At 36.4% G+C, this 27,944-nt stretch overlaps 1 protein-coding gene across 4 annotated transcripts in view; it reads left to right on the top strand.

Annotated features, from left to right (window-relative positions):
• ODAD2 (outer dynein arm docking complex subunit 2) overlaps positions 1-27,944 on the top strand; it is a 180,588-nt gene that overhangs the window by 95,974 nt on the left and 56,670 nt on the right. For all 4 annotated transcript variants that reach the window (XM_053894917.1, XM_019465260.2, XM_053894918.1 and 1 more), the window contains one exon: positions 4,014-4,128. In XM_053894917.1, coding sequence (XP_053750892.1) covers positions 4,014-4,128 — 115 coding nt within the window. The remainder of the gene's footprint in view (positions 1-4,013; positions 4,129-27,944) is intronic.

Here is a 27,944-nt window from a genome sequence, read left to right on the forward strand (position 1 = left end):
GGGCACATCTTCTTTATCCTTTCATCAGTTGATGAACATTTGGGCTCTCTCCATAGTTTGGCTATTGTAGATAATGCTGCTATAAACATTGGGGTGCATGTACCCCTTCAAATCTATATTTCTGTATTCTTTGGTTAAATACCTAGTAGTTCAATTTCTGGATCATAGGGCAGTTCTATTTTTAGTTTCTTGAGGAACCTCCATACTCTTCTCCAGAGTGGCTGTACCAGTTTGCATTCCCACCAGCAGTGCAAGAGGATTCCCCTTTCTCTACATCCTTGCCAACAAATGTTGTTTCTTGTGTTGTTAATTTTAGCCATCCTAACAGGTGGTATCCCATCATGGTTTTGATTTGGTTTTTTTCCTGATAATGAGTGATGTTGAGCATCTTTTCATGTGTCTTTTGGCCATCTGGATATCTTACCTGCAAAAGTGTCTGTTCATGTCTTCAGCCTATTTCTTAACTGGGCTATTTGCTTTTTGGGTGTTGAGTTTGATCAGTTCTTTAGAGAGTTTGGATACCAACCCTTCATCACATATGTCACCTTGCAAATATATTTTCCCTTGGTAGGCTACCTTTTACTTTTGTTGATTGTTTACTTTGCTGTGCAGAAGCTTTTTATCTTGAGGTCCCAATAGTTCATGTTTGCTTTTGTTTCCCTTGCCTTTGGTCACATGTCTAGTAAGAATTACTGTGGCCAAGGTCAAAGATATTGCTGCCTGCATTCTCCTCTAGGATTTTTATGGTTTCCTGTATCACATCTAGGTCTTTCATCCATTTTGAATTTTTTTTGTATATGATATAAGAGTGGTCCAGTTTCAGTCTTCTCCATGTCTCCATCTAGTTTTCCTAGCACCATTTGTTGAAGAGACTGTCTTTTTTGCATTGGATATTCTTTCCTGCTTTGTGAAGATTAGTTGACCACAGGGGTGCCTGGGTGGCTCAGTCGGTTAAACGTCCAACTTCAGCTCAGGTCATGATCTTGTGGTCCGTGAGTTTGAGCCCCGCGTCGGGCTCTGTGCTGACCGCTCAGAGCCTGGAGCCTGTTTCAGATTCTGTGTCTCCCTCTCTCTCTGACCCTTCCGCATTCATGCTCTGTCTCTCTCTGTCTCAAAAATAAATAAACGTTAAAAAAAATTAAAAAAAAAAAGATTAGTTGACCACATAGTTGTGGGTCCATTTCTGGGTTCTCTATTCTGTTCTATTGATCTATGTGTCTGTTTTTGTTCCAGTACCATACTGTCTGATGAGTATAGCTTTGTAATATAGCTTGAAGTCTGGAATCCTGATGCCTCCAGTTTTGTTTTTCTTTTTCAGGACTGCTTTGGCAATTCAGGGTCTTACGTGGTTCTATACAAATTTTAGGATTGTTTGTTCTAGCTCTGTGAAAGATGCTGGTGGTATTTTGATAGGGATTGCATTAAATGTGTAGATTGCTTTGGGTAGTATGCACATTTTGACTATGTTCTTCCAGTCCATGAACATGGAATGCTTGTTCATTTTTTTGTGTCCTCTTCAGTTTCTTTCATAAGTGTTCTATAGTTTTCAGAGTATAGGCCTTTCACCTCTTTAGTTAGGTTTATTCCTAGGTATCTTATTGGTTTTGGTGAGGAATCAAGATTTTGCTACCATACAGGCAATAGGAAACCATTGCAAAGTTTCTCCTGGGAGTGCACACATTTATTGAATATGCTAGGTGGTGTGATGGACAGAATGAATATCCCTGGGGCCCTGCTCTCCAGGAGCTATTACAGAAGCTCCAGAAGCTCCCTTAGGAAGATTAATGTCACAGGAATTTATAGGCTGGATGGACCTGAGAGAAATTGAAGCCCCCAAATCAAGGGTGCAACTACAATAGCCATCCTGATGTGAGGTGGTAAAGACCAGAATTAGGGTGTTGGCAGGAGGAGCAGGGACGTAAGGGGCAGATACTTGGGTTATGGTGAAGTGAAAGTCATCAGTAAATAACTTGAAACAGAGAATAAGGAAAATGGAAAGGACAAAGTTAAACCCTGAAGTTTGCTACCCCCTGACTTTGTTAGCTCCTATATTTACAAATGTGATTCAATCATGTTTTCCTCATCTAAGGTTATTATTCTGTGCTGTGCTGAGTCTTTTAAGGCATCAGTTAATGGGGTCACAATCCTCAGCCCTTACAACTATGCAGCCACCGAGTTGCCTAAGGCTTCAGGTAATGGTTGGGGACAATAGATCTAGCTTTACAATTAATAGTGAATTTTAATAGTTAATTGTGAAATTTTGCCTGGGGACCCCACACTGAATCCCTCCTTTAAGAAAACCTGGGGATGCATGGGGTGCTCAGTCAGCTGGACATCCGACTTCGACTCAGGTCATGATCTCACAGTCAGTGAGTTCAAGCCGCACATCAGGCTCTCTGCTGTCACTGTCAGTCAGTACAGAGCCTGCTTCGGACCCTCTGTCTCCCTCCCTCTCTGCCCGTCCCCTGCTCCATGAGCTCTCTCTCAAAAATAAATAAACATTAAAAAAAAAACCTGGAAAAGTGTGTCATGCAAATGACTTCTGCTCTATGTCAAGTTATGTCCAGCACTGTACAGTTAAATATTACTAATGCAAGTTTTACTGCTACATTTACAAGAGGGCAGGACAGACCTATCGTTCATTGAGAAATTGCATGTGAATAAATACAGAGACCCAAGGATCAGCAACAATTATGCTTTCAGTGGTATATGTAAAGCAGTAAGATTGTTTAACTTTGTAAAGTAAATCTTTCATTGTGAAGTGCTCAGTCTCTTTACATTTTCCACCAGTTGAGAAATCAAACTTTTTCCGTCAGCAGAAAACTGACAGCTATTGACAGAAAGCTTTAGGTTTAGAAAGCTGAAGTTAAACTTTGTGTTAAAATACTTTCTCAATGTGCATTTTTCTTACTACAAGTCATTCTCTAAGGAGACAATTTATGTCTTACTATAAGCTACTTGCATTAACAATTATTATATAAGGTTATGCAAAACTGATCTCATACTTGGACCCTTTGGAGTGATACATTTTTCCCCCTGGCAAACTCATCTCAGATAATCAAGAAATGTAGTCGTCTTTATGTCAACTTTCAAAAAAGAATTTGAATGGCATTCTAAGCTGGTAGTATTTATTCTGTCTGGGGCTAAATACTACATGTGTTTAACTCAACTTGAGATTAAAAATCAAAGGAGTTTTGATGTTTTTTATCTTTTTTCATCTGCGTTGAGTTTAACGTATCTTTCCGAACAAAGCCATGTTTGTCGAGGATATTAAGTTTTGTTTGGCCACCTTCTCAACTGCAAGTACTCAATGGACCTTAATGCAAGGTTATGCTCCCTGGACTGATTGATATATAAACAGAAGACAGATGGTGTAGAGATGACTCTGATGATAATTCATTTTTCAGCTAGTCATGAAGATATTTTGATTACAGTGTGTTTAAGTAATTATAACACAGTCTGCAATGTTAGTCCTGCTGGGAAGGAACCACATGGAAAACAAGTTACGTGTTATCCGTGCCTAACAAAGGGTGCACTGTGGTGTAATGATTTTAATTCCTAATGCTAGATTAGGACTGGAGGAGTTTAAAATATGTCATACGGTAAGGTAAGTCAATTAAACATAGACCAAATAAAAAAGGTAACTTCACAGTTTTGAGGCATAAATATTTGTTTTGGAAAGTATATAGATGTTACTATATGAAAGAAACCAGTATTTTGACATTTAGGTAACAGTCTGTGTACTGCTAATTAAAAAATTACATGGCTTGATTTTGAGTTTATGTGAATCATAATTATCACGGAGCTTGCTTTCTGTGTCATGAATTTAAAACCGAAATCCACACTGACAGTTCAGCAGCATGTTATATTCCTGCTATTGTTAAACTTTTGGGGAAAAAAATCTAAGCAAAATGTTAAAAGGAGAAAAGTAGAGTTGTGTGGATAGAAAGGCCATTTAAGTTTTCATTTTCAGATATTAAAATTTATGCTTCTGTTTTTGGCTTCACAAATAGGATAATTGATCGCTTAGATGGAGTTCGTTTGTTGTGGTCCCTCCTGAAGAATCCTCACCCGGAAGTGAAGGCCAGTGCAGCATGGGCCCTCTGTCCCTGCATCCAAAACACTAAGGTAAGAACAGACTGCAAATCAGCCCATTCTAAAATATCTAATACTGTATTGAATAATGTCATCACAGGTCACTAGTTACTTTCAACTTAATTTTGGTCCAACTTATCTGGTAGAAAAGTGCTGAATGTTTGTGCCATATGAGCAATGCCTTTTCCTGGTTGGTTTTTAAATGCCAAATCAAACTAGGCTTAGGTGGCAGTGCTTACCAACTTCTGCCTGGCTGGTGCAATTGAAACAGGTACCCCAGGGGCACTTGGTGGCTCAGGTAAGTGTCCAACTTCAGCTCAGGTCATGATCTCACAGCTTGTGGGTTCAAGCCCCACATCAGGCGCTGTGCTGACCACTCAGAGCTTGGAGCTGCCTCAGATTCTGTGTCTCCCTCTCTCTCTGCTCCTCCCCCACTCTGTCTCTCTCTCAAAAATAAATAAACGTTAAAAAAGAAAAAGAAAAAGGTACCCCAGGTAAAATCAAGGGGAAGAAAAGTTGACTGTTCTTATCTCTTGGGTGATAAGAAAATTGCCTGTGTTTACCTGCTACTTTAAGAAGCATAAAATTGCTTCTATCTTATTTATATAGCCTGAAATATGACAGTGAAAGATCACTAAGTTCTTTGTTACCTTGAAAAAGTCAAATAATTTCATGAATTCCACTTTTCTTAGCTGTCAGTAAATACTGGTATATAAAGCCGAAAAATAAAATTTTTACAAGACAAAAAAAAAAAAAAAAAGACTGAAAGTTTCTGAAGTCTTTTAGCTCTTCATTTGTAAATTTTATTATTTTCTTTAAAGATCCCTTTTCAGCCTATTTCTATTATCTTAAATTTTTTTCTATAGATTTGGAGATTGCCTTTTCAGTTCCTGGTTGCTAGAGATGTTTTTCTCTGTTGAATATTTTTATCTAAAGGATTTTATTCCTGTAATAAATCTAACATGACTCTGAATATCATCCTAAATATTTGTGACTAGCAATAATCTTTTGTAAAAAGTGAATTGTGGTGTGTACTAATAATAGAAGGAGACCTGTTACAAACTGGTCAATAGAACTATTTTTTTTTATAGCAAGGACATAAAAATAAGAACACTTCAAGTGTCAACCTACAGGAAAATGGACAACAGGATGATACTATGGTCATACTGTATCATACAGAGCAGCAGTAGAAAAGGAATGTATTTCAGTAATGGATTCATCAATATCAGCACACCTCATAAACATATTGCACCAAAAAAAAAAAAAAACCCAAGTTTCAGAAGTAGATACACAATGTAATTCCTATTCTATAAGGTCCAAAGAAAAATTTTAAATGCAGAATTTAGGGGCGCCTGGGTGGCGTAGTCGGTTAAGCGTCCGACTTCAGCCAGGTCACGATCTCGCGGTCCGTGAGTTCGAGCCCCGCATCAGGCTCTGGGCTGATGGCTCGGAGCCTGGAGCCTGTTTCCGATTCTGTGTCTCCCTCTCACTCTGCCCCTCCCCCGTTCATGCTCTGTCTCTCTCTGTCCCAAAAATAAATAAAAAACGTTGAAAAAAAAACTAAAAAAAAAAAAAATGCAGAATTTAAATACTATTTAAGGAGCAAGGAAGAGCCTACTGAGGAAATACCACTACCTATCTTTGAAGGATATCCTTATCAGTTACCTGAACTAATCAGCCCAGTCCTTCACTTATAAATATGAACAACTCAGGATCACCAAATATTTAAGGAAGACTAATGGTACTTAAGACAAGCCAGTACTAAAAAGCAGAGTTAACTTCAGAGGAAACAGAGATAATGGTAGGAACAGACTATAACATGAAATTTTAAAAATTTATATCCTCAGAATGAGCAAAAAATTTAGATCCTCAGAATGACCCAAGGGGAATAAATACTATACCTAAAAAGGCTGTTATTAAAAAAAAAAGATACATTTATAGATTAACAAAGGCTTTTGGAAATTAAAAACATTTGAGAAAACAATAAATTTAATAGAAGAGACAAATATTAGGTATGACTGAGTAGTTATCTGCAAGTTTAAGTCTACTAAATAATAATGTAAAGTAAAAGTAAAAAGAAAATAGCACAAGAAAATACATGAAAGGAAAGAGAGCAGTGGAAGGGTAGAAAAAATCATCATAAAAAAAATGGAAGCATCTGTAAATCGAGGAGTTGAAGAAAGATTCTAGTCTTCAGTTTGAGAAGATGCACTTAGTGCCAAGCAGAAAATACAAAGAAAACTATCTATACCTAGACACAAATTCAAACACGGTGTTTCCAGAAATTAGAGGAAAGGAAAAAATTCTATAAGAATAAGGATCACACCAGTATTAGACTCAAAATTGTTCACAATAAATTGTAAAAGAAAATGGAACAAATCCTCTACTGTCTTTAGAGGAAGGTATTTTTATCCTGGAATTCTATATCCTATAAAAACTGCATTCAAGTGAGTGTGGAGTAAGAACAGAATAAAGACATTTTTCTTTTAGAAATGTCAAGACTCAGGAAGCTTATTCTCCATAAACCTTCTCTGAAAAAATAAAAATAAAAAACTTTAGACTATTTTCCAGCAAAACAAAAGACTCTAAGAAGGAGAATAACATTAGTTATAGAAACAATAATAAGCAAATAACTCACTGGAATTGAGTTAAATATAAATTTGTGTTGATAATATGGCTTTCAAATTTTATAAAGTTTTTTAAAAAAGAATTTATTTAAAGAAATGACATAAAGTAAAATAAAAGCAGACAGTATAATCACAGTAACAATCTGAATTTAAACTACCAGATGATTCCAAAAACATGTTACATAGTGTAAAGTAATAGGTAAACACATAATAAAGGTCTTTACTTTTCCTGGAGAAGGATGTTATAGATACTGGTTCATTCTCAATCATCATCAAAAATAAAATCTTATTTAAATATACAGTTTAATTTTGTTTCATCGATGAGATGCCATTGTGTATATAGATACAAAATTAACATAGTGCTGTTATTATGTGTAAATTGTGTCCTTTATTCTTGTGGATTTTTAACTCCAAATCTGCCTATTTATCTATCGCTAGCTGTAAAAAGACAAAGACATTCTGTAAGAGACATTTTAATATTTTCATTTTTATTATTCCTGCCTAGGATTTTTTTTTTTTTAAGACGAAGTGAGAGCAGGGGAGAGGCAGTGAGAAAGGGAGAGAGAGTATCCCAAACCGGCTCTGCACTGTCAGTGTGGAGCCTGATGCAAGGCTCGAAGCCAAGAGTCAGATGCTCAACCAACTGAGCCACCCAGGCACCCCCTGTCCAGGATATCTGTCCGGAATATCTGACTGGTCTCCTGTGCTAGCAACCTAAACTGAACCATAGTCAGACATAACCCAACATGTTTGTCTTTTAGCCCTTGGCCCCAGGGCCTAGACTGGATCCAAGCCTCCGTAGAGTTCCTACTTGTTCACCTCTGTTGAATCTTACCTGCCCTCTGCACATTCTCTACTGCTACTACCTGAGTGTCTTTGAATTTTTCTTAAGAAGAGGACACCTCGGCCCCCATCTTATCACTCCTGATAGAAAACAGACGCATGATCTCTGCTTGTTCACTACTCTTTTTTTTTTAATGTTTATTTTTGAGAGAGAAAGACAGACAGAGTACAAGTGGGGGAGAGGCAGAGAGAGAGAGGGAGACACAGAATCCAAAGCAGGCTCCAGGCTCTGAGCCTTCAGCACAGAGCCCGACGTGGAGCTCAAACTCACAACCTGTGAGATCATGACCTGAGCCAAAGTCAGACACTTAACCAACTGAGCCACCCAGGCACCCCGATTGGCTCACTACTCTTACCAATAACTACACTCTTCTGTATGCATTATCATTTAGGTAACATGAACATTTGAAGAATTTTAAACAAGGAAGTGATGTGAGCATATTGGTTAATTAGAAAATATGAGTGGGTGACTAATTAGGCTATTGCAGTGGTTCAGGTGAAAGCAGTTAGAATCTGACCTAACACAGTGCCAATGTGGGCAAACAGAAAGAGTCAATATAAGAAATAATTGTGAAGTAGAATCAGAAATTGGTGTATGATTGGATGTTGGCTGCAAGAAGGAGATCAAGAGAGAGTTTGAGGGGTTTTTTGTTTGTTTTTATATTTTAACTTTGTCAACTAAGAACTAGTAACTTTAAAAACATGAGAACATGATTTGAGGAAAAGATGGCAGATTTGTTTTCATCTAGATAGAGATGGGCAGTCACTTGAGTATGTGAATCTGGAGAAGACTCAGGACCAGAGATGGGTGGATATGTGAGAATCATCAACATACCAGAGGTAGCTGAAGTCTGAAGGGTAGAGGACAGGCAGAGGGTGTGGAATAAGGGAAGAAGGGTAATGATGAAGAGGAGTCATAGAAGAAGACTAAGGAGTGATAGGTAATAATCAAGAGAGGGTTGGGGCGCCTGGGTGGCTCAGTCGGTTGAGCGTCCGACTTTGGCTCAGGTCATGATCTCGCGGTTCGTGAGTTCGAGCCCCTCGTCGGGCTCTGTGCTGACAGCTCAGAGCCTGGAGCCTGCTTCCGATTCTGTGTCCCCCTTTCTCTCCGCCCTACCCCTGCTTGTGCTCTGTCCCTGTCTTTCAAAAATGAATAAACATTAAAAAAAAAGAGAGGGTGACAAGAAAGCCAAAAAAGGAAACAAATTCAAGAAAGGGGGGAGCATGTTCAATAATATCATTTGCCCCTAGGAGGTTATTTACCTTTGAAAACCAAAACAAGTATGAAAAAATATGAAAAAATAAGTGATCATTGTTCATAGACATTTTAATTGAGAACAGAGAATTTAAGTCAAATGGCAGTGGGGTAAGAAATAAGGGGAGAAATAGATGTAAAGATAATTAATAGTTCTTTCTAGAAGTTTAGCTGTTAAGAGAAGGAGACAGTATGAAGTTTAGAAGACACCTAAAGGAATGATTAGTATAGGAAAGGTATGAGAGGGAGGGAGAGGGTGTGTGTGTAGCAGATATGGAAGGGAAGAAGGAGGAGAGGGAAGGGAAGGAGAAGGGAAGGGAAGGAGAAGGGAAGGGAAGGAAGAGGGAAGTGAAGGAAAGAAAGGGAAGGGAAGGGAAGGAAAGGGAGGGAGGCATGAAGCAAGGAAGGAAGGAAAGCTCTCACTATTCCTTAATCTTATAAAGCATCATCACTGAATTCAGAAGTGAGAAAAATATCAAAAGAATCTGAATTAATACCCTTATGTGAATTTTAAAAAAATGAAGTCAGACTTTTCCTCATTGACAATAAGTAAAATTTGGCTGATTATTTCAACAATGAAGACTGGTTTTCTGATTAGGTAATACAGAAGATATATCCATAAAGTAAATTAACTAAATATTCAGAGTCAAAATTTTGATGGCATATATGTAAGACAACATATCTTCTATGATTAAATTTATGATGAACATTTTTAGATATCAATTTGAAATAGATGAGGAGGATACATATGTTTTCAAAAATGTATTTGGATTTGTGAGCAAAAATTTTGAAGACTGTTAGTGTAGTATACTGGTTTTGGCCCTTGAAATGAGAAAGAAGGAAATTTAGAACATCTTTCCTCAAGAAAATAGCCTGATTTGCAAGCCTTTTTTCTTTTTGAAAAATCCTATTTTCTAGGATCAGAAAGTGAATGAATATTACATGGGTCTCTTTCCTTGCATCTTTATAAAACAAAATTCATCTTCCCAAGGTAGAAGGATACCTCAGGGGTAGAGTATGAAAGAGGCCGTGTGCTCAGAAAGGCAAAAGGAAGAAAGCACATTTATAATACTGAAAAAAATAGCATCTCATAATTTATACATATGCCAATCAAACCATGGTTTAAGACCACTCTGTCTAACAGAACTTTCTATGATGATCAAAATGTACTCTTCAAATATGGTAAGCATTAGCCGCCTGTGGTAATTGAGCACTTGAAATGTGACTAGTATGACTGAGAAACTGAGTTTTTAATTATATTAAGATTTAACTTCATTAAATCATTTAAATTAACCTTAATTAACTTAAATTTAAATAGCCACATGTAGCTAGTGGCTGTTGTTTTGGATAGCCCAAGTCTAAGATATGCAAATAATGGAGGGTTGTTTTTTTAAGGCAACCCCTGCAAAGAGCTATAAACCTCAAGATTTACATGATTACCTATGGTTACATGCTTACTATGTAAAATATAGAAAGTAAATAAAAACAAGGAGCTTTATGAGTTTTTTCCCACAATTTAAAAAAAAAATGTTTTTTCATTAAAAACAAAAGCAAAGGAAAAATACTACCTGTAATTTCAGTACTCAGGGGTAACCATCACTTAGTGTTAGATTGGGTTTTTTCCTTAACAATGGATTGCAAATATCTCTCTTGTTCTCTATATATGTCTTTTCATACCCCTGTCTAATTCTTGGCTGTGTAGTATTTTGTTGTATGGCCATATCAAAATTTATTTATGCAATTAAATTTCCAATGTTAAAGGAGAATGAGGTTAGTGAACAAAAAAAAATGTTAGAGCTTTTCTAAAATGGTCTTTTCACATAGAGAGAGAAAATAAAGTTACCTCTGATCCACTGGTAGAAACCTGAGCATAGTTTCCCAGGGCTTAATCCATAGTTTCCATTAAATAGTTAAAAAGTATAGCCCCACAAAAAAAGACACCACAAAAAAAGAGAACAACAGGCCAATATCTCTTATGAATATAGATGTAAAAATACACAATAAAATATTAGCAAACTGAATCCAACAATGAATTTTTAAAAACCATTCACCACAATGAAGTAGGATTTTTTTCTTGGGATGCAAGCATGGTTTAATATTTGCAAAACAATCCATGATATGTCACATGAATAAGAGAAAAGAAAAAACCATATTATCATTTCAATAGATGCTTTTTTTGCATTCAACAAAGTACAATATCCATTCATGATACAAACCCTCTGCAAAGTAGGTCTAAAGGGAACAGGCCTCAACATTATAAAGGCCTTATATGAAAAACCCACAGCCAACATCATACTCAAAGGTGAAACACTGAGCACTTTTCCACTAAGGTCCAGAACAAGACAAGGATGTGCACTCTCACCACTTTTATTCAACATAGTACTGGAAGTCCTAGCCACAGCAAGTAGACAACATAAAGGAATAAAAGGCATCCAAGTATGTAAGGGAGAAGTAAATCTCTCACTACTTGCAGATGACATGTTACTGTATAGAAAACTCTAAAGACTCCACCAAAAAATTACTATAACTGATAAATGAATTCAGTAAGGTCACAGAATACAAAATCTGTGTACAGAAATCTGTTGCATTCCTATGCACTAATGATGAAGCAGCAGAAAGTGAATTAAGAAAACAATCCCATTTACAACATAATAAAATATTTAGGAATAAACTTAACCGAAGAGGTGAAAGACCTGTACTCTGAAAACTATAATATGCTAATGAAAGAAATTCAAGATGATGCAAAGAAATGGAAAGACATTCTATGCTTATGGGTTGGAAGAACAAATATTGTTAAAATGTCTATAGTGTCCAAAGCAGTCTACACATTTAATGCAATCCCTATCAAAATACCAACCACATTTTTCACAGAGCTAGAACAAACAATCCTAAAATTTGTATGGAACCACAAAAGACCTTGAACAGCCAAAGCAATCTTGAAAAAGAAAAATAAAACTAGAGGTATCACAATTCCAGATTTCAAGCTATATTACAAAGTGGTAGTAATTAAAACACTATGGTACTGGCACTAAAATAGACACATAGATCAATGGAATACAACAGAAAACCCAAAAATAAACCCATGGACACAAGGTCAATTAATCTTTGATAAGGGAGGAATGAATATCCAATGGGAAAAAGACAGTCTCTTCAACGAATCGCGTTGGGAAAACTGGACAGCCACAAGCAAAAGAATGAAAACTGGACCACTTACTTTCACCATACACAAATATAAATTCAAAATGGATTAAAGAACCAAATGTGAGACAGGAAATCATAAAAATTCTTGAAGAGAGCACAGGCAGTAATCTCTCTGACATTGGCTGTAGCAACATTTTTCTAGATATATCTCCTGAGGCAAGGGAAATAAAAGCAAAAATAAACTATTGGGACCATCAGAATAAAAAGTTTCTGCACAGGAAGGAAACAATCAATAAAACTTAAAGGCAACCTGTGAACTGGGAGAAGATATTTGCAAATGGCATCTCTGATAAAGGTTTAGTATCTAAAATATATAAAGAACTGATATAACTCAATACCCAAAAACCAAACAATCCATTTAAAAAATGGGCAGAAGATATGGACATTTCTCTAAGACATACAAATGGCCAACAGACACACGAAAAGATGTTCAACATCACTCATCATCAGGGAAATGAAAATCAAAACTACAAACAGATACCACCTCATACCTGTCAGAATGACTAAAATCAAAAACAGGAAACAGCAGTTGCTGGTGAGGATGTGGAGAAAAAGGAACCCTTTTGCACTGTGGGTGGGAATGCAAACTGGTACAGCCATTGTGGAAAACTTTATGAATGTTCCTCAAAAAATTAAAAATAGAACAACCTTAAAATCCAGAAATGAGATTACTAGGTATTTACCCTCAAAATACAAAAACATTAACTCAAAGGGATACATGCACCCCTATTTACAATAGCCAAACTATTGAAAACAGACCAAATGTCCATCGATAGATGAATGGATAAAGAAAATGTGGTAGATTTACACAATGTAATATTGTTCAGCCATAAAAAGAATAAAACCTTGCCATTTGCAACAAGGATGGAGCTAGACAGTATAATGCTTAGTGAAATAAGTGAATCAGGGAAAGACAAATGCCAATGATCTCATATCTGGAATTTAAGAAATAAAACAAATGACCGAAGTAAAAATAGAGACAAACCAAGAAACAGACACTTCAGAACAAACTGATAATTACCGAAAAGGAGATGGGGCGGGGGGATGGAGAAAATAGAGGATGGGGATTGAAGAGTACGCTTATCAGGATAAAAAATAAATAAATGAAATGATATGATGGGGATTGAGGAGAGCACTTGCTGTATGAGCACCAGGTGTTGAATCACTATATTTTGCACCTGAAACTAACATTACATTGTATGTTAAGTAACTGGAATTTAACATTGAATCGCTGTATTTTGGAAGTGTTGAATCACTATAATTTGCACCTGAAACTAACGTTACATTGTATGTTAAGTAACTGGAATTTAAATAAAAACTTAAAATGATTTCAAAAATAAACAAATAGATGATAACAAAAAACAGAAAAAGAAGTAGTATGGGCCCATAGATGAATTTGTCCAGAGAGTTTCTACTTTAGTTAACACGGTCATCCCTAGAGATGTTTCCCTCTGGGACTCTCAACTCTTCATCCAGATTTATGTTGTAAAGCAGGTTGCATAGTACTTAGCTCTTTTCACACTAGACTGTCATTCTACTGTTTTCACCATAACCATCATTATTTATATGTGTAAACTATAGCCTTTCACATACATCATCTCAATTAATTGTGCAACCAATTATTTTTGCTTCTGAGGAGAAAGTCATCAGAGAGTATTTAATAACTTGCTCAAGATCACATAACTAGAGGTACAATATGAACCCCAGTTCTGCCCCCACATCCTGTGCTGTGGTTCCACCACAATACAGCTGCCACCCACATCAACAAGCAAGTCTATACAGTTTTCATTTCATTTCCAAGAAGATTTTTCTGGGCGGTTCCTTTGTGAAGAAAAGCCCCAGAAAAATTGCTCCAGAAAATACGGGATTTCCCAAAAGTCTTAGGGCTGTTTTAAGCTTTGAGAACTTGAAAAATGTAGATACTGCAAACTTTAAAAAATATATCATTTAGTGTACCGCTTTAGAGGGGTATTTTAAAAATATCTTTGGTGTGCCAAAGACATTTAAAAAAAATCTATGGTGGGTACCATTGATTATGTTGATAATGGGAGGCACTGTGCATGTGCGTGGACAGGGTATGGGAAACCTCAGTACCTTTTGCTCAGTTTTGCTATGAACATAAAACTGCTCTAAATAATAGAGTATGTTTAAAGAAAGAAGCTTTAAAAATCTCTTGAAATTTTCATTATTTAACTTTCTCTAAGTTTTAGAAACTTTGAAGTAAAATTCTACCTTTAGCGTTTTGTTTCCATCAGTATTTGCCATCTTCAGTGAGAGAAACTAAAAAGTTAAAATTAAAAAAAAACGTGCTTTTCATAGGTCACCTGGGTGGCTCAGTCAGTTAGGCATCTGACTGGCTCAGGCCATGTTCTCATGACTGGTGAGTCGGAGCCCTGCATGGCGCTCTGTACTGACAGCTCGGAGCCTGGAACCTGCTTCAGATTCTGTGTCTCCCATTCTCTCTCTCTGCCCCTGCCCTGCTCAGACCCTGCTCACATTCTGTCTCCCTCTTTCTCGAAAATAAATAAACATTTTAAAAAATTAAAAATTCACAAAAAAAGTGCTTTTCAAAAGTCACAAAAGAATTGAAAATGAAATGCATATCATCAAATTTTCAAATTTTGAAGCATTTATACTTCTGAAATACAGTGTAAGCCGCACTAAGACATTTGGGTCTTGCTGTATCTATTTTAGTAAGTTTTCGACAATGTTTTATATTTTATTGAGTAATCCTTTTCATGCTAAACCAATTTAATAATTCAAATCCATTAATTGTTGATCTCTTTGGTTTTTCAATGCTTATGTCAAAAATGAATCACAAATCAAGAACAAAAAAAGTTTTGTTTTGGTTTTGATCCCATTTTTAATCTATGACATAGTAACCTGAGGATTGAATCAGTTTTGGTTTTTTTTTATGTTTCTTTTTGAGAGACGGAGAGAGTGCTCATGTGTGTGTGAGGTGGGGGGGGGGGGGGGGCAGAGAGAGAAGGGGTCAGAAGACCTGAAGTGGACCCTATGCTGGCAGCACAGAGCTGGATGTGGAGCTCATGTTATCAGGAACCGCAAAATCATGACCTGAAACTAGCATTACATTGTATGTTAAGTAACTGGAATTTACTTGTTAAGTAACTTGGAATGCTGCTTAACTGACTGAGCCACCCAGGCACCCCAGAATCAGTTGTTATCCCTGTTGCATCCATGTATTATACCCAAGCAGGTACAACATCTTCTATTACTTCCATTGGCTTCCTTGAAGTAAGTGTGAAAGACAGCCATTGCATATAAAATGATGCCTGAGAGGAATATGTTGTAATATTAATAATTGGACTGGCTTTACACTTCTTAAGCATTTACATTTAAATTTTCATTTTGCCTTGAAGAGCTTTGTGACAATACATGCATATAATAAAATTAAAGGTTAAAATCAATATAATTAATATAATAGTAAAACTTAGCAATGATTTAATTTAATCTCTAGGCATATCTTCACTATAACTTCATTAATTCAACATTATTTAGCACTGTTGGCCAAACCCTTTGGAGGTGCACATTACATTCTGTATGCCTTTTTAATATCATCGTAACAAAAATGTGTAACATTACTCAATTAAGTTTCCAGTGTTAAAATAGAGAATGAGGTTAAACAAAACAATTGAGCCTTTCTAGAATGTTCTTTCACATAGGGAGAGAAAATAAAGTTACCTCTGACCTATTGGTAGAAATGCAAACACAGTACCCCAGGGAAGTGTTTTATAATTCACATTGCATCATAGGTTAAAGGGTAGTGTTTTCCTTGGTGGTATGTAAAATAATAGTGCATTTTATAATCAACTGCCTTTTTGGATTAGCTGAAATAATATGCGTAAAGATACTTGTAAATGTCTGTATGCAAGGAGGTTATGTGTAGTTGGGACTTTTTTAGGGTCTCCTGTATTTGACGTCACCCTCGAAAACTTATCCCACTTGATTATATTCAATTTAGCATTTTCAAGTAGCAGTTTGGATATTCTGCTGTTTTTAGGTTTTCTAAGAAGATTGTAAGTTCTGAAGGAAAGTAGAGGCAGGAAACATTTTTTGAAAATGCTGGGTATCCAGCTTGCAGTAAAATAATGAACTAGAAGATATCTTGCCAGATATTTTGGTCCATTTTTCCCTCCTCCTTCCCCCCATTCAGGTAAGTTAATGACTGCACTTTCTAGGAAAAATTGCCTTTTATTTTGTAAGAAAGGATTTCCACATTTTTTTCGCATAAGATGTTTTTTTTGTAGGTCATTTAGGCTTATTAACTTCTGAATGATAGGATTTGGCACCATTTTGAAATAAAGGACTTCTTTGTCTGGATTAAGAGCACTGACAGAAATGCTGCAGAAATAAGCCATTGTCAATTATAGCTAAGAGCAACACAAATGGGAAGAAAGCATAAGCCTAGCCTCCAGTCAAGTTATGGCAACCTCAGGGTCCCTGCCACGGCTGTCTGTCAGGCATCATGAAACCTAAGTGCACTCTGTATGAGTCCATGTGGAATGGATGTGGTGAAATGTCAACTGTTCAAAACAGATGTTATCCATTTTTTATATTTTTAACAGCATGTGTATGAGAACACATTTTCAGATCTGCTAAGAAAATGAGATGTGAAAATTAGTTCTAGTGAATGTATTGCATCTTTTCTTATAAAGAAATATTTAAAGCTACCTATCAGTGAGTGAGCCAGGCAGCAAAGTACCAGAATCAGAGACTTTGGTAATGGACTGTGGGATCGTTGAGACAAATAAAGATTCATCATGTAATTTTGCATTGTAGTGGCATTATAGTTGCTGTTAGATGCACAGAACAAATGGAATGTGAGATCTTTGTAATAAGGAGGATTGACATTTTCACTGGTAGACCAGTGTCTCAATTAGAAGGCATAAAATTTTCCTTTGTTTTGAGAAGGTCAACATAAAATAGTTTTTGATAGCTTATGAGTGATAAGGAAAATGTGCCAAGTGAAAAAAGATATGTTTTGCAAGCTTAATAACTATTTGTCCATTCTTTCTATGATTGGAAAATCAGAATGTGAAATATGAATCTGCTTTATGCTCCTATACAAAACTTGAAAGAATAAGACAGAAAATAAGCATCTTCTGTTAGAAAACTACCCAGTGTTCTTCAGTCTACCAAGAACTGAAGAACAGAAGGCTGACTGAAAGTGAACTAATCACAAAAAACTCATTGCATATTTTTCTAAGTAACTTTATTTAACAGTGCACCACTTTACGGTGAGTTTTTTGTGTTAGGCTTAAGGAAAGTTTGTTGTTGTTTTTTTCCAGTTAAGTTTGCTAAAAAGAATAAGATCCTAATGACCTCTGTCTACAGTGATGTTTATTTGGTAAATTTCATGAGCTGCAAGTATGGTTGCAGACAATTAAGTACTTTGTGAAAAGTGTGAGAGATTTGTAAATGGAAGTGAAAAGCTGTTCCTTTCAAGCTGAATGATCAAACACATTTTTGGAGAAAAACAGTGGTTGAACAGGTGTTCAGTATTACGAACTTGTAATGTAAAGAACGCAACAGCTGAGTCTGGCAAGAGTCCATACATTAAATTCTTTGTTCTTAAGAGGCAAAACTCTGTTGCAGAAAGTCAACTCAAATTTGTGCTCCATGAACAATAAGGTATTGAAAACTACAGAAACTCAAATAAAAAATATATCATTACATCACTTCTAATCTCTTTCATGTCTTTTCCCAGCGTAAGAATCATTTTCTTTCTTAAAATATCATTGCATTTTTCTGTTGTTCTTTTTTTTTCATTGTTGCAAGATAGTACTTGATTTTCTTAATTCTGTTTCTTTTCATTGATTTTAGAAAGTTTTAGTAAGAAAAAATAAAAGCTTAAATACGTTTGTATTTTTATAAGGCAATTTATATTAAAATTTTATATTATAACTACCACTTAGGAATTAGATAGGAAACAGGTAGTCTCGTTTTAGAATAAATACTCTGAATGTGTAGTAAGCCGATTATAGAACTAGGAAGAAAACTCAATTTGTCTTCCAAATCAGTAATACATCCATGAGATCATTTGGCCTTGTAACTTTTTAAACTTCATTTTGCCATTTGTTTAGAAAATACCATCTGGTTCTGAATTTTGATCTTGGAGAAAATAATCTCTAGTGATTTTGAAACAGTGGCCTAAGGATCTCCTCTAAACAGAGAAGCTAATCAGAGACATTTCAGAATGTTTCCTCAAAAGAGAAGAGAAAAAGTTCCTTTCTGTGAGGTTGGAATACATGCTTTGGCAATTCTAGCCAGGAATGTTGAGCACTGAGTGTGGACGAGGCCAATTTCTTGACTCCAGGTGTGACAGAACACAGCTGATCAAACAGGACAGGAATTTGACATCACTCTCTGTTTAACTTCAGCCGTCCAATGACCCATGCCCAATCAGGAAGCCAAAGAGAACCTGGAGAAGGCATGTGTAGGGGTATAGTTACATGCTAAGAATACTGCCATAAACATGGTTTATGAGCTTTGATTTGGTCATGTTTGGGCCCTAGAATGTATAGTTGTCTAACAATATACCAAAGAGGCTATGCAGTTTTTTAAAAAATCTAAAATCTCTTTTAAAATGTAATCCGTGTTTGTGTTCTGCCTCCCTATTTGGGGTCTGCTGTCATTTTTAAGTCACCAAATAGTTCAAAGTATACTCATCTGGCCCTCAGTTCCTAAAATCCTAAAAGACTAAAGTGAAATGTATTACAAGTATTTTTTTCTGCGCGTCAGATTTTCAAGTGGGGATATGAAGCACAAAAACAATAGTGAGGGTATTAAACAGCTTATCTTTAGACTATGGCCAGAAGGACCACCATGTAAGGTCAAATCCGTTGCTTTCACCTGGATTCCTCTCTGGCTCTGCTATTGCTCTCCTGTTCCATGTGCCCTGCTTCTCAGACCCTACTCTGAAAACTGCTGCAATGCAGGTTGCTAGTCTAGGAAAGGGTAGAATTAACAGAGGTGTAATACACAAAATGGAAAGTTACAACCAAAGGTGTAGCCTATTCTAAACCGATATGTACAAAATCATGCCAACAACTAGCTATTTATGAAACCACTTAACTATCTTATTTTGGAAGTAGAGTTATTAATTACCAGTTACTTTATTAAATTAATAACCTCATCCATTAAATTGATCTTATCATTATGTCCACCTCAGCCAAGAACTCCCAGGATCACACACTGTACTTTGTTGCCATCAGAAACGGTACCATCTCAGGACAGCTGAGTGGCTCAGTCAATTAAGCATCCAACTTGACTCTTCATTTCGGCTCAGGTCATAATCTCATGGTTCATGAGTCCGAGCCCTGCATCAGGCTCTGCACTGACAGTAGCGTGGAACATGCTTGGCATTCTGTCTCCATCTCTCTCTGCCCCTCAACTGCTTGTTCTCTATATCTCTCTCAAAATAAATAAAATAAATAAATAAACTTAAAAAAAGAGAAACTGTGCCATCTCAAAATTCACTGATGCAGACATCTAACTGGGACCCATATTTCTAGTCACAAGGTCACACCCCTCTCTAAGGCCCAAAGCTTCATACAAGAAGTAGCCATAGAGAACAGTTAGGAGTAACGTTTTCCTGCATCCTTTCATGAATTGGAAGCCCTTGTGTACCCCTGTTTTTAAGAAGTGAAATAGATTTGGGTCCTGTGCCTGGATTACTTTTATTATACTGCCTCTAGACCATAATTCAGCATGCACATAACTTTAGCTTCATTGTCCTTTGGATTCTTTTCTTCTAGGATTTTTATAGTTCAGGTCTTACATTTAGGTCCTTAATCCATTCTGAGTTAATTTAAAAGATTTTTAATATTTATTTATTTTTGAGAGAGAGAAAGAGTGCAAGTGGAAGAGGGGCAGAGAGAGAGAGGGAGACACAGAATCTGAAGCTGGCTCCAGGCTCTGAGCTGTCAGCATAGAGCCCAATGCAAGGCTCCAATCCACGAGCCACAAGATTATGACCTGAGCCGAAGTCAGATGCTTAACTGACTGAGCTACCCAGGCACCCCTCTGAGTTAATTTTTTTTAATGTATTAGAAAGTAAGGGTCCACTTCATTCTTCTGCATGTGTATATCCAGTTTTCACAATACTATTTGTTGAAAAACTGTCCTTTCCCCATTGAATGGTCTTGGAAGCCTTGTCAAAAATCATTTGACAAAATACCCAAGGGTTTATATCTGGATCTCTATCCTATTCCATTGGTCTACATGTCTGTTTATATGTCAGTACCACGCTCTTTTAATTACCATAATTTTGTAGTAAATTTGAAATCAAGAAGTCTGAGGAATCCAACTTTGTTTTTCTTTTTCTGGATCATTTTGGTGATTTAGGATCCCTTGAGATTCCATATGAATTTTAGGATGAATTTATTTATTTCTGCAAAAATTGTTGAGATTTTGATAGGGATTACATTGAATCTATAGATCACTATGGGTAGTATTGACATCTTAACAATATTAAATCTTCCAATCTATGAAAAGGATATTTTTCCATTCATTTGTGTCTAATTTATTTAGCAGTGTTTTGCTAGTTTTCAGCATACAAGTCTTTGGCCAAATTAATTCGTAAGTATTTTATTCTTTTAGGTGCTATTGTAATTGGCACTATTTTCTTAATTTCCATCTCATATTGTTTATTATTAGTGTATTAAAACTCAACTGATTTTTGCATGCTGATTTTGTAACCTACAATGTTGAATTCAGGTATTAGTTCTACCAGTTTACTGTAGAATTTCAGGCTTTCTACATATAAGATCATATCATTTGTGAACAGAGATAATATTTTTTATTCCTTTCCAATTTGGATTTTAAAATGTCTTTTCCTTGCCTAATTGGACTTAAGAATTCCAACTGGCTAGGACTTCCAGTACTATATCGAATAGAAGTGGTGAAAGCAGGCATAGTTGTATTGTTCCTGATCTTGGAGGGAAAATTTTCAGTCTTTCATCATTGGTTATGATGTGAGCTATGGGTTTTTCCTGTGTGACTTTCGTTATGTTGAAAAAGTTTCCTTCTCTTCCTGGTTTGTTGGAGTGTGTGTGTGTGTGTGTGTGTGTGTGTGTGTGTGTGTGTGTGTGAATCATGTAAGGGTGTTCAATTTTGTTCAACGGTTTTCATGCATCAATTGACGTGCTCTTATGGGTTTTTACCTTCCTTCTCTTAATGTAGTATATTCTACTTACTGATTTTTGTATGTTGAACCATCCATACATTCTAGGAATAAATCCCACTTGTCATGGTGTTTAATCCTGTAATCCTGTTGAATTTTGTTTCCTAGTATTTTGTTGAGAATTTTTGCATCAATATTCACAAGCAGTATTGGTCTACAGTTTTCTTTTTGTGTAGTGTCTGTCTAGCTTTGGTATTAGAATCATGTTGCCCTCATTCACTGAGTTTGAGAATGTTTCTCTTCAATTCTTTGGAAGAGTTTGAGGGGGATTATCATCAATTCCTCTTTAAATGGTGGAATTCACCAGTAGCACCATCTATTCCTGGACTTTTATTTATTGGAAGCTTTTTTATTACTGTTTCAATTTCATGACTAGTTACAGGTCTGTTCAGATTTTCTATTTCTTCATGATCCAGTCTTATTAGGTAAGGTTCAGAAACATATCCATGGCATCTAGGTTATTCAATTTATTGGCATACAACTGTGCATTACATTCTCTTATAATCTTTTTTATTTCTATAGAATTGGTTGTTATGTCCCTTCTTTATTTCTGATCTACATTACTTGAATCTTATCTCTCTTTTTCTTGGTCAATCCAGCTAAATATTGGTCAATTTTATTGATCTTTTTTTTCTCTGTAGGAAACATATGTGATTTCTTCTTTAACTCATTGGTTATTTACAAGTGTGTGGCTTAATTTCCACATATTTGTGAATTTTCCAGTTTTCCTTCTGTTGTTGTTTTCTGTTTGCATTCAGTCATTGTGTTTGGAGAAGATACTTTGTATTATTTCAGTCTTTAAAAAAATGAGATTGGTTTTGTGGCCTAAAATATAGTCTATCCTGGACAATGTTCCATGTGCACTTCTGCTGTTGTTGGGTGGAACATTTTGAGAAGACTTCTGTATATCCATGTATTTACTCAAATTTGGGAGGTTTTTAGTTATTATTTCTTGAAATAATCTCTCTGCCCCTTTATTTTTTCTTCTGGGACTCCCATAATGGCTATATTGACCTGTTAGTGATATTCTTTACATCTCTTGGGCTCTCTCTTTTTGCTGTTTGGACTCAATAATTTCAAATGTCTTCAAGTTCACTGATTCTTTATTCTGCCTGTTTGAGTCTGTTATTTTATCCTAGTGAAATTTTTAATTCAGCTGTTGTTTTTTCAGCTCCATTTCTATCTCTTTGTTGATATTCTCTTTTTGTTCCTATATCCTTTTCCTTATTTTCTTTTGTTCTTTATGTTTTCCTTTAGCATTTGAACATACTTAAGACAATTGTTTTAAAGTCTTTACCTGGAAATTCTGATACATTTGTTTCTTCAGGGATGGCTTCTGAGGATTTATTTTGTTCCTTTAAATGAGCTGTGTTGCCTTGTTTCTTGGTATGTTTTGTGATCTTTTGTTGAAAAGTGAGCATTTGAAAAAACAGCTAACTCTCCTAGTTTTTCCAGACTGGTTTGGAAGACCTTCGTAGTTAACAAGATCTTGTCATTCCTATTGGAATCAGCCCAAGGTGAAGGTATAAGGTCTTCTCAGGTCTTTTCTGAGCATGTGTCCTACATGGGCCTGTGTGTATGCTTTTTTAAAACTTCCCCTGTGTTCATGGCTGCTTTTAAATGCCCTAATTTCCCAAAGAGAGTCACTCCAGCTTCTCTTTGGGGGCATAGATGTTTTATTATATTCCTCTGCCTGTAATCTTGCCCCCAAGTATCTGTGAGTCTGTAGTACTCCTGTAGTTTTTACACATCACAATGCCGTCCACAGCTTTCACCAACTGAGATCCAGACTCTGCCACAATTTCCTGTCTGAGCTCTGAGTCAGGTGAGACAGAAACCAGTCTCTTTAGGTAGCCCATGGACAGGCCAGAGCGTTGCAAATAATTTCCATTCTGCTTCTTCTGGCCACAGGAAGGAACTGCGAATTGGTCTGCTTCCTCCTGACCACATTGTGCCATTGCCAGGACTGGGTGGAACAAGAGAAAGTAAAAATGCCAGGAAATTTCTTTAAGTTTTTATTTTGACTTTTTCTTGCTTCTTTGCTATAGATCTCTGAATTGGTTTCCAGAGCTCCTATAAAGTTATATTAGTTAGTCTGTAGTTGTTTATTTAATATTTCCATGGGGGAGCAAGTGTCTGGAACTTCAGACTCCCCCATCTTGGTAGCATCTCCAAGCTTTCTGAGAAGAAGTCAGCTGTTACTATAAGTGAGGTTTCCTTTTATGTGACGAGTCATGTACAGCTTTCACATACAATTTTCAACTTTCAAGTTTCTCTCTTTGTCTTTCACCATTTGACTATAATGTGTCTAGGTGTTTATATCTGAGTTTATCCTCCTTGGAATTCATCAAGATACATGAATACATAAGTTAAGGTTTTTCATAAAATTCAAGAAGCATTTGCCATTATTTCTTTCAATATTCTTTCGCCCTCTCCCTCCTCTTTTTCCAAAACTCCCATATATGTAGGATGGTATGCTTGATGGTGTTTTATAGGTGTCTGAGGATGTGTTCATTTTTCTTCATTCATTTTCTTTTAGTTCCCCGGACTGGGTAATCCTACTGGCCTATCAGCAAGTTCACTAAATCTGTCTTCTGTCTGCTCAAATCTGCTGTTAGTCCCATGAAGTGAATTTTCTACTTCATTTATTGTACTTTTCAGCTCCAGAATTTTTAATGATTCTTTTTTTACACTTAATTTCAATCTCTGTATTAATATTCTCTACTTTCTGAGATATTGTTCCCAATCTTTAATTGTTTAGGCATGGTTTCCTTTAGTTCCTGGAACACAGTTTTAAACAGCTGATTTAAAATCTTTATCTGTTAAGTCCAACATGGTACAGGCTTCCTTAGGGTCCAGTTTTATTGACTGCTTTTTTCCCTTGGTCATATTTCTTGGTTACATTTTGTGGTATACATTCCTCTTTCTTTGTCTCATAACTTTTTGTTGGAAAGAAACTTAGTATTTTAAATAATATAATGTAGAAACTCTGGAAATTAGATTTTCCTCTCCTCAGGGATTGTACTTTTGCTGTCTGTTGCTGTTTTGCTATTATTTGTTAGTGACTTTCTTGAACTAATTCTATGACGTCTGTATTCTTTGTCCGTGTGGCCACTGAGATTTCTGCTCAGTTGACTCATTTCAGCTAATGAGTTGACAGATCTCCTTAAATTCCATGCACTAGTAGACTTCTCACCCTTTGGTGAGGTATTCTGTATGTGTTTTACGGGGCACACATTGAACACTCCAGCAGTTTACAACTCTATCTTACCCTTCTTTTCTGCTCATGTAGAGCCTCAAGATCAGCCAGAGGTGAGCATTTAGGGCTATCTCAGGTCTCTTCTGACTATGCACATAGCCCTGCACTTACCTGTGGCATTTTAGATCCCGACAAATATGTTGGATTTTTTTCAAGGTCCTCTATGGACATCACTTTTTGAGATTTTCCTTTTAATTATGTTTTGGCCAGCCTCTGGTTTGTCCCAAGTGATATTACCATCTCAAACAGCTTTTATGTTAAAACAGTTGCCACTAATGTTTTTTATGACATGCCCTGAGAATAGAATTTTCCTCAGTGGGTGATACGTGAGGTAAAGACAAGCCTTTGGACGTTTTCATAGAAGCCGCCGTTCAAGTCAAATCCCAACCATTCCATTGGAGTGGAGCTTTTAGGGGAGCTCCACACCCACCTTCCCTCCCTAGGCTGCTAGGCTGTGGGTTTTCCCAGATACTATGGTTTCAAGTCTACTACAGAGCTGAGAAGAGGGAGCTGAGAATGGGGAAAGCTAAAATGCCACAAAACTCACTGTTCTTACTGAGATTCAGCTTTTTTTTTCTTGAATAAACATGCTGTGTTTAAATTTTCATTAAATTCTAGAGTTCTGAAAAAATCAATTTTGCCAATTTTTGCTAGTGTTCTCATTCCTATGATAGAGGATTCCAGAAGGGCTCCCCCTCCTCTATTCTTAAACTAAACATGGGAATTGGAGTTCATCACCAATGCTATGATTTCTATAAGTAACAGCAACACGACTTAAATTGTTCACATCAATCATTCTCTATTCTAGATACACATTACCTTCAGAGCTTTAAAAAAAACGTTCTCATGCAAGAGCCCTACCCCCAATATTTATATTGAGATTGAAGTTTAGTCATTCATATTTTTTTAAGTTTACTTATGTATTTTGAGAGAGAGAGTGAGTGAATGCAAGTGGGGGAGGGGCAGAGAGGGAGGAAGAAGGAGAGAATCGCAAGCAGGCTCTGCTCTGTCAGCGCAGAGCCTGATGTGGAGCTTGAACTCATGAATCACAAGACCATGACCTAAGCTGAAACCAAGGGTTGGATGCTCAACCGACTGTGCCACCCAGGTGCCCCAGCATTCCTATTTCTTAAAAAAATCACTCCAGCTGATTATAACGTGAAACCAAATTATTTATTTTGAATCCCACAACATAAAATAGTATCTTAACATTTCTGAGGCTTCTAATTTGCCAAGTGAATGAATGTATGAATGAAAGTAGTTTTAATGATATAAATAAACATAGATGTATTACCTAATTACAATCAAGGATGTATTTTTGCCAACTCATTCTTGATGGGTTTTAAAATAGGATTGTGGGGCGCCTGGGTGGCTCAGTCGGTTGAGCTTCCGACTTCGGCCCAGGTCACGATCTCACCGTCTGTGAGTTCGAGCCCTGCGTCGGGCTCTGTGCTGACAGCTCAGAGCCTGGAGCCTGCTTCGGATTCTGTGTCTCCCTCTCTCTCTAACCCTCCCCCACTCATGCTCTGTCTTGTCTCTCTCTGTCTCAAAAATAAAATAAAACATTTAAAAAAATTTTTAAATAGGATTGAATACATAGTAAAATGTTGCTACCTGAGTTACATATTTTGAATATATTCATAAGGATGATTGATAGGTAGAATCAGATTTCAAGGGGTTATTCCTTAAGTTGATATTTTGTTGTGCAAATTATTGGTAACAAATACATTCTCAAAATATTAGAAAATAAAAACAGCTATTATCATATGCCAGGCACCTTGTTATATGCTTTATGTGTATCCTTCTAACAACCCTTAAGAGATAAATACTATTATTAGCTGCATTTCACAGGTGATGAAATTGAAGCTTAGCAAGTTATGTAGCTTGCTCAAAGCCATATATCTAATAGTGATGAAACGGGATATGCCCCGAGGCCTTCTCACTATTTGACTTAAACTCTTAAACCAGTGGTTGTCAAACTTTGCTATATATTGAGATCACCTAGAGATATGTATGGATGGGTCCTACCACCAAATCTTTTGATTGAATTGGTATGGGATCTACCCTGGGCTTAGGGAAAGTTAAAAATTCCCCCAGAAATTCTAATGTGCAACACAGTTTGGGAACTACTGCCTCAAGAACTATATTTTCTGCCTCCCTGAGGAATTTTTTAACATAATAATGGTGAGATAAATTACTTACCTCAGAATATCCAGATGTTTCTCAAAGCTTCACATAGAAATGCACTTTAACAAAGTGAAATTTACATCTAAAACTTATCTCTTTTATATGAAAACTGTTCAATCCCTTTTATGCAATAAAAGGAAGCTGGAAATCCTGTACATGCAGGATGTGAGAGTACTGGCTGTATAATAATTCACTTGTAAAAGATATAGGGATTTTGGCTGACTTCAAAGCTTAATGTGAACAAATAGGGCAACGTAACTGCTGAAATAGTGCATGCGTTTGGCCACGCTGGCAGAAGTTCCTTGTCTAGATCGTGGAAGATAAGAATTCCGATGCACTCTGTTCTGGTCAGACCACATCTGGAGTTGTGTTAAACTCTGGGTGGGTTTTAAGAGGAACTTTGAGGGGCACCTGGGGGCTCAGTTGGTTAAGTATCTGACATCGGCTCAGGTCACAATCTCACGGTTCATGAGTTTGAGCCCTGCGTCTGGCTCTTTGCTGACAGCTCAGAGCCTGGAGCCTGCTTCGGATTCTGTTTCCCTGTCTCTCTGCCCCTCCCCTGCTCGCTCTCTCTCTCTCTCTCTCTCTCTCTCAAAAGTAAATAAACATTAAACAAAATTTTTTTAAAGAGAAACTCTGATAAAAGAGGAGACCTATGAAAATCATTTGACGTGACAAAGTTACACATCACAGAAGATGAGGGAGACAAGTATCTGGCTTCAACTATTAGAACATTCATGCAAATGAGGATTAGTTGCAGTTAGTGTGTTATAAGTCAGGTTCATTATGAGTTAAATAGACTCTTATCTGTCAAACTGAGACATTAACCACATATTTACAGCAAAATGTGATATTGTAGATCCAACAAGTAAACTTTTAGAAAATAGTCTCTCCATAAATGGGGAGACTCTTGGCATTTTTAGAGTATAGTGTTTCATAGAGTTAATTTTTTTTTCTGTTAAGATTATGGTTTCAAGTTGTTGTTCTTAGCCTTATGCATACAACTCAGTGTTCAGAAGCATCTGACTGGATCTTAACCAGAAATTGCTGTACTCATTTTAATCTGTGTCACTGAGTACAAGTGGAGAAAAGTTCTATATATATTTAATGTTAAAAATTAAATATATATGTGTATGCACACATAGATTTATATAATAGCTATTTTATGATAATATGACTTACATTTGTTTAGTTCTTTGTACAAGTTATAAGCATTTTTCAAAGACATCATCAGTTAAGAATGTCATTTAATTAACTCTATAAGCCTCTGGA

This window comes from Panthera pardus, unplaced genomic scaffold (genome assembly GCF_024362965.1).
Source record: "Panthera pardus isolate Hobbes unplaced genomic scaffold, ASM2436296v1 HiC_scaffold_6, whole genome shotgun sequence".
NCBI lineage: Eukaryota > Metazoa > Chordata > Mammalia > Carnivora > Felidae > Panthera > Panthera pardus.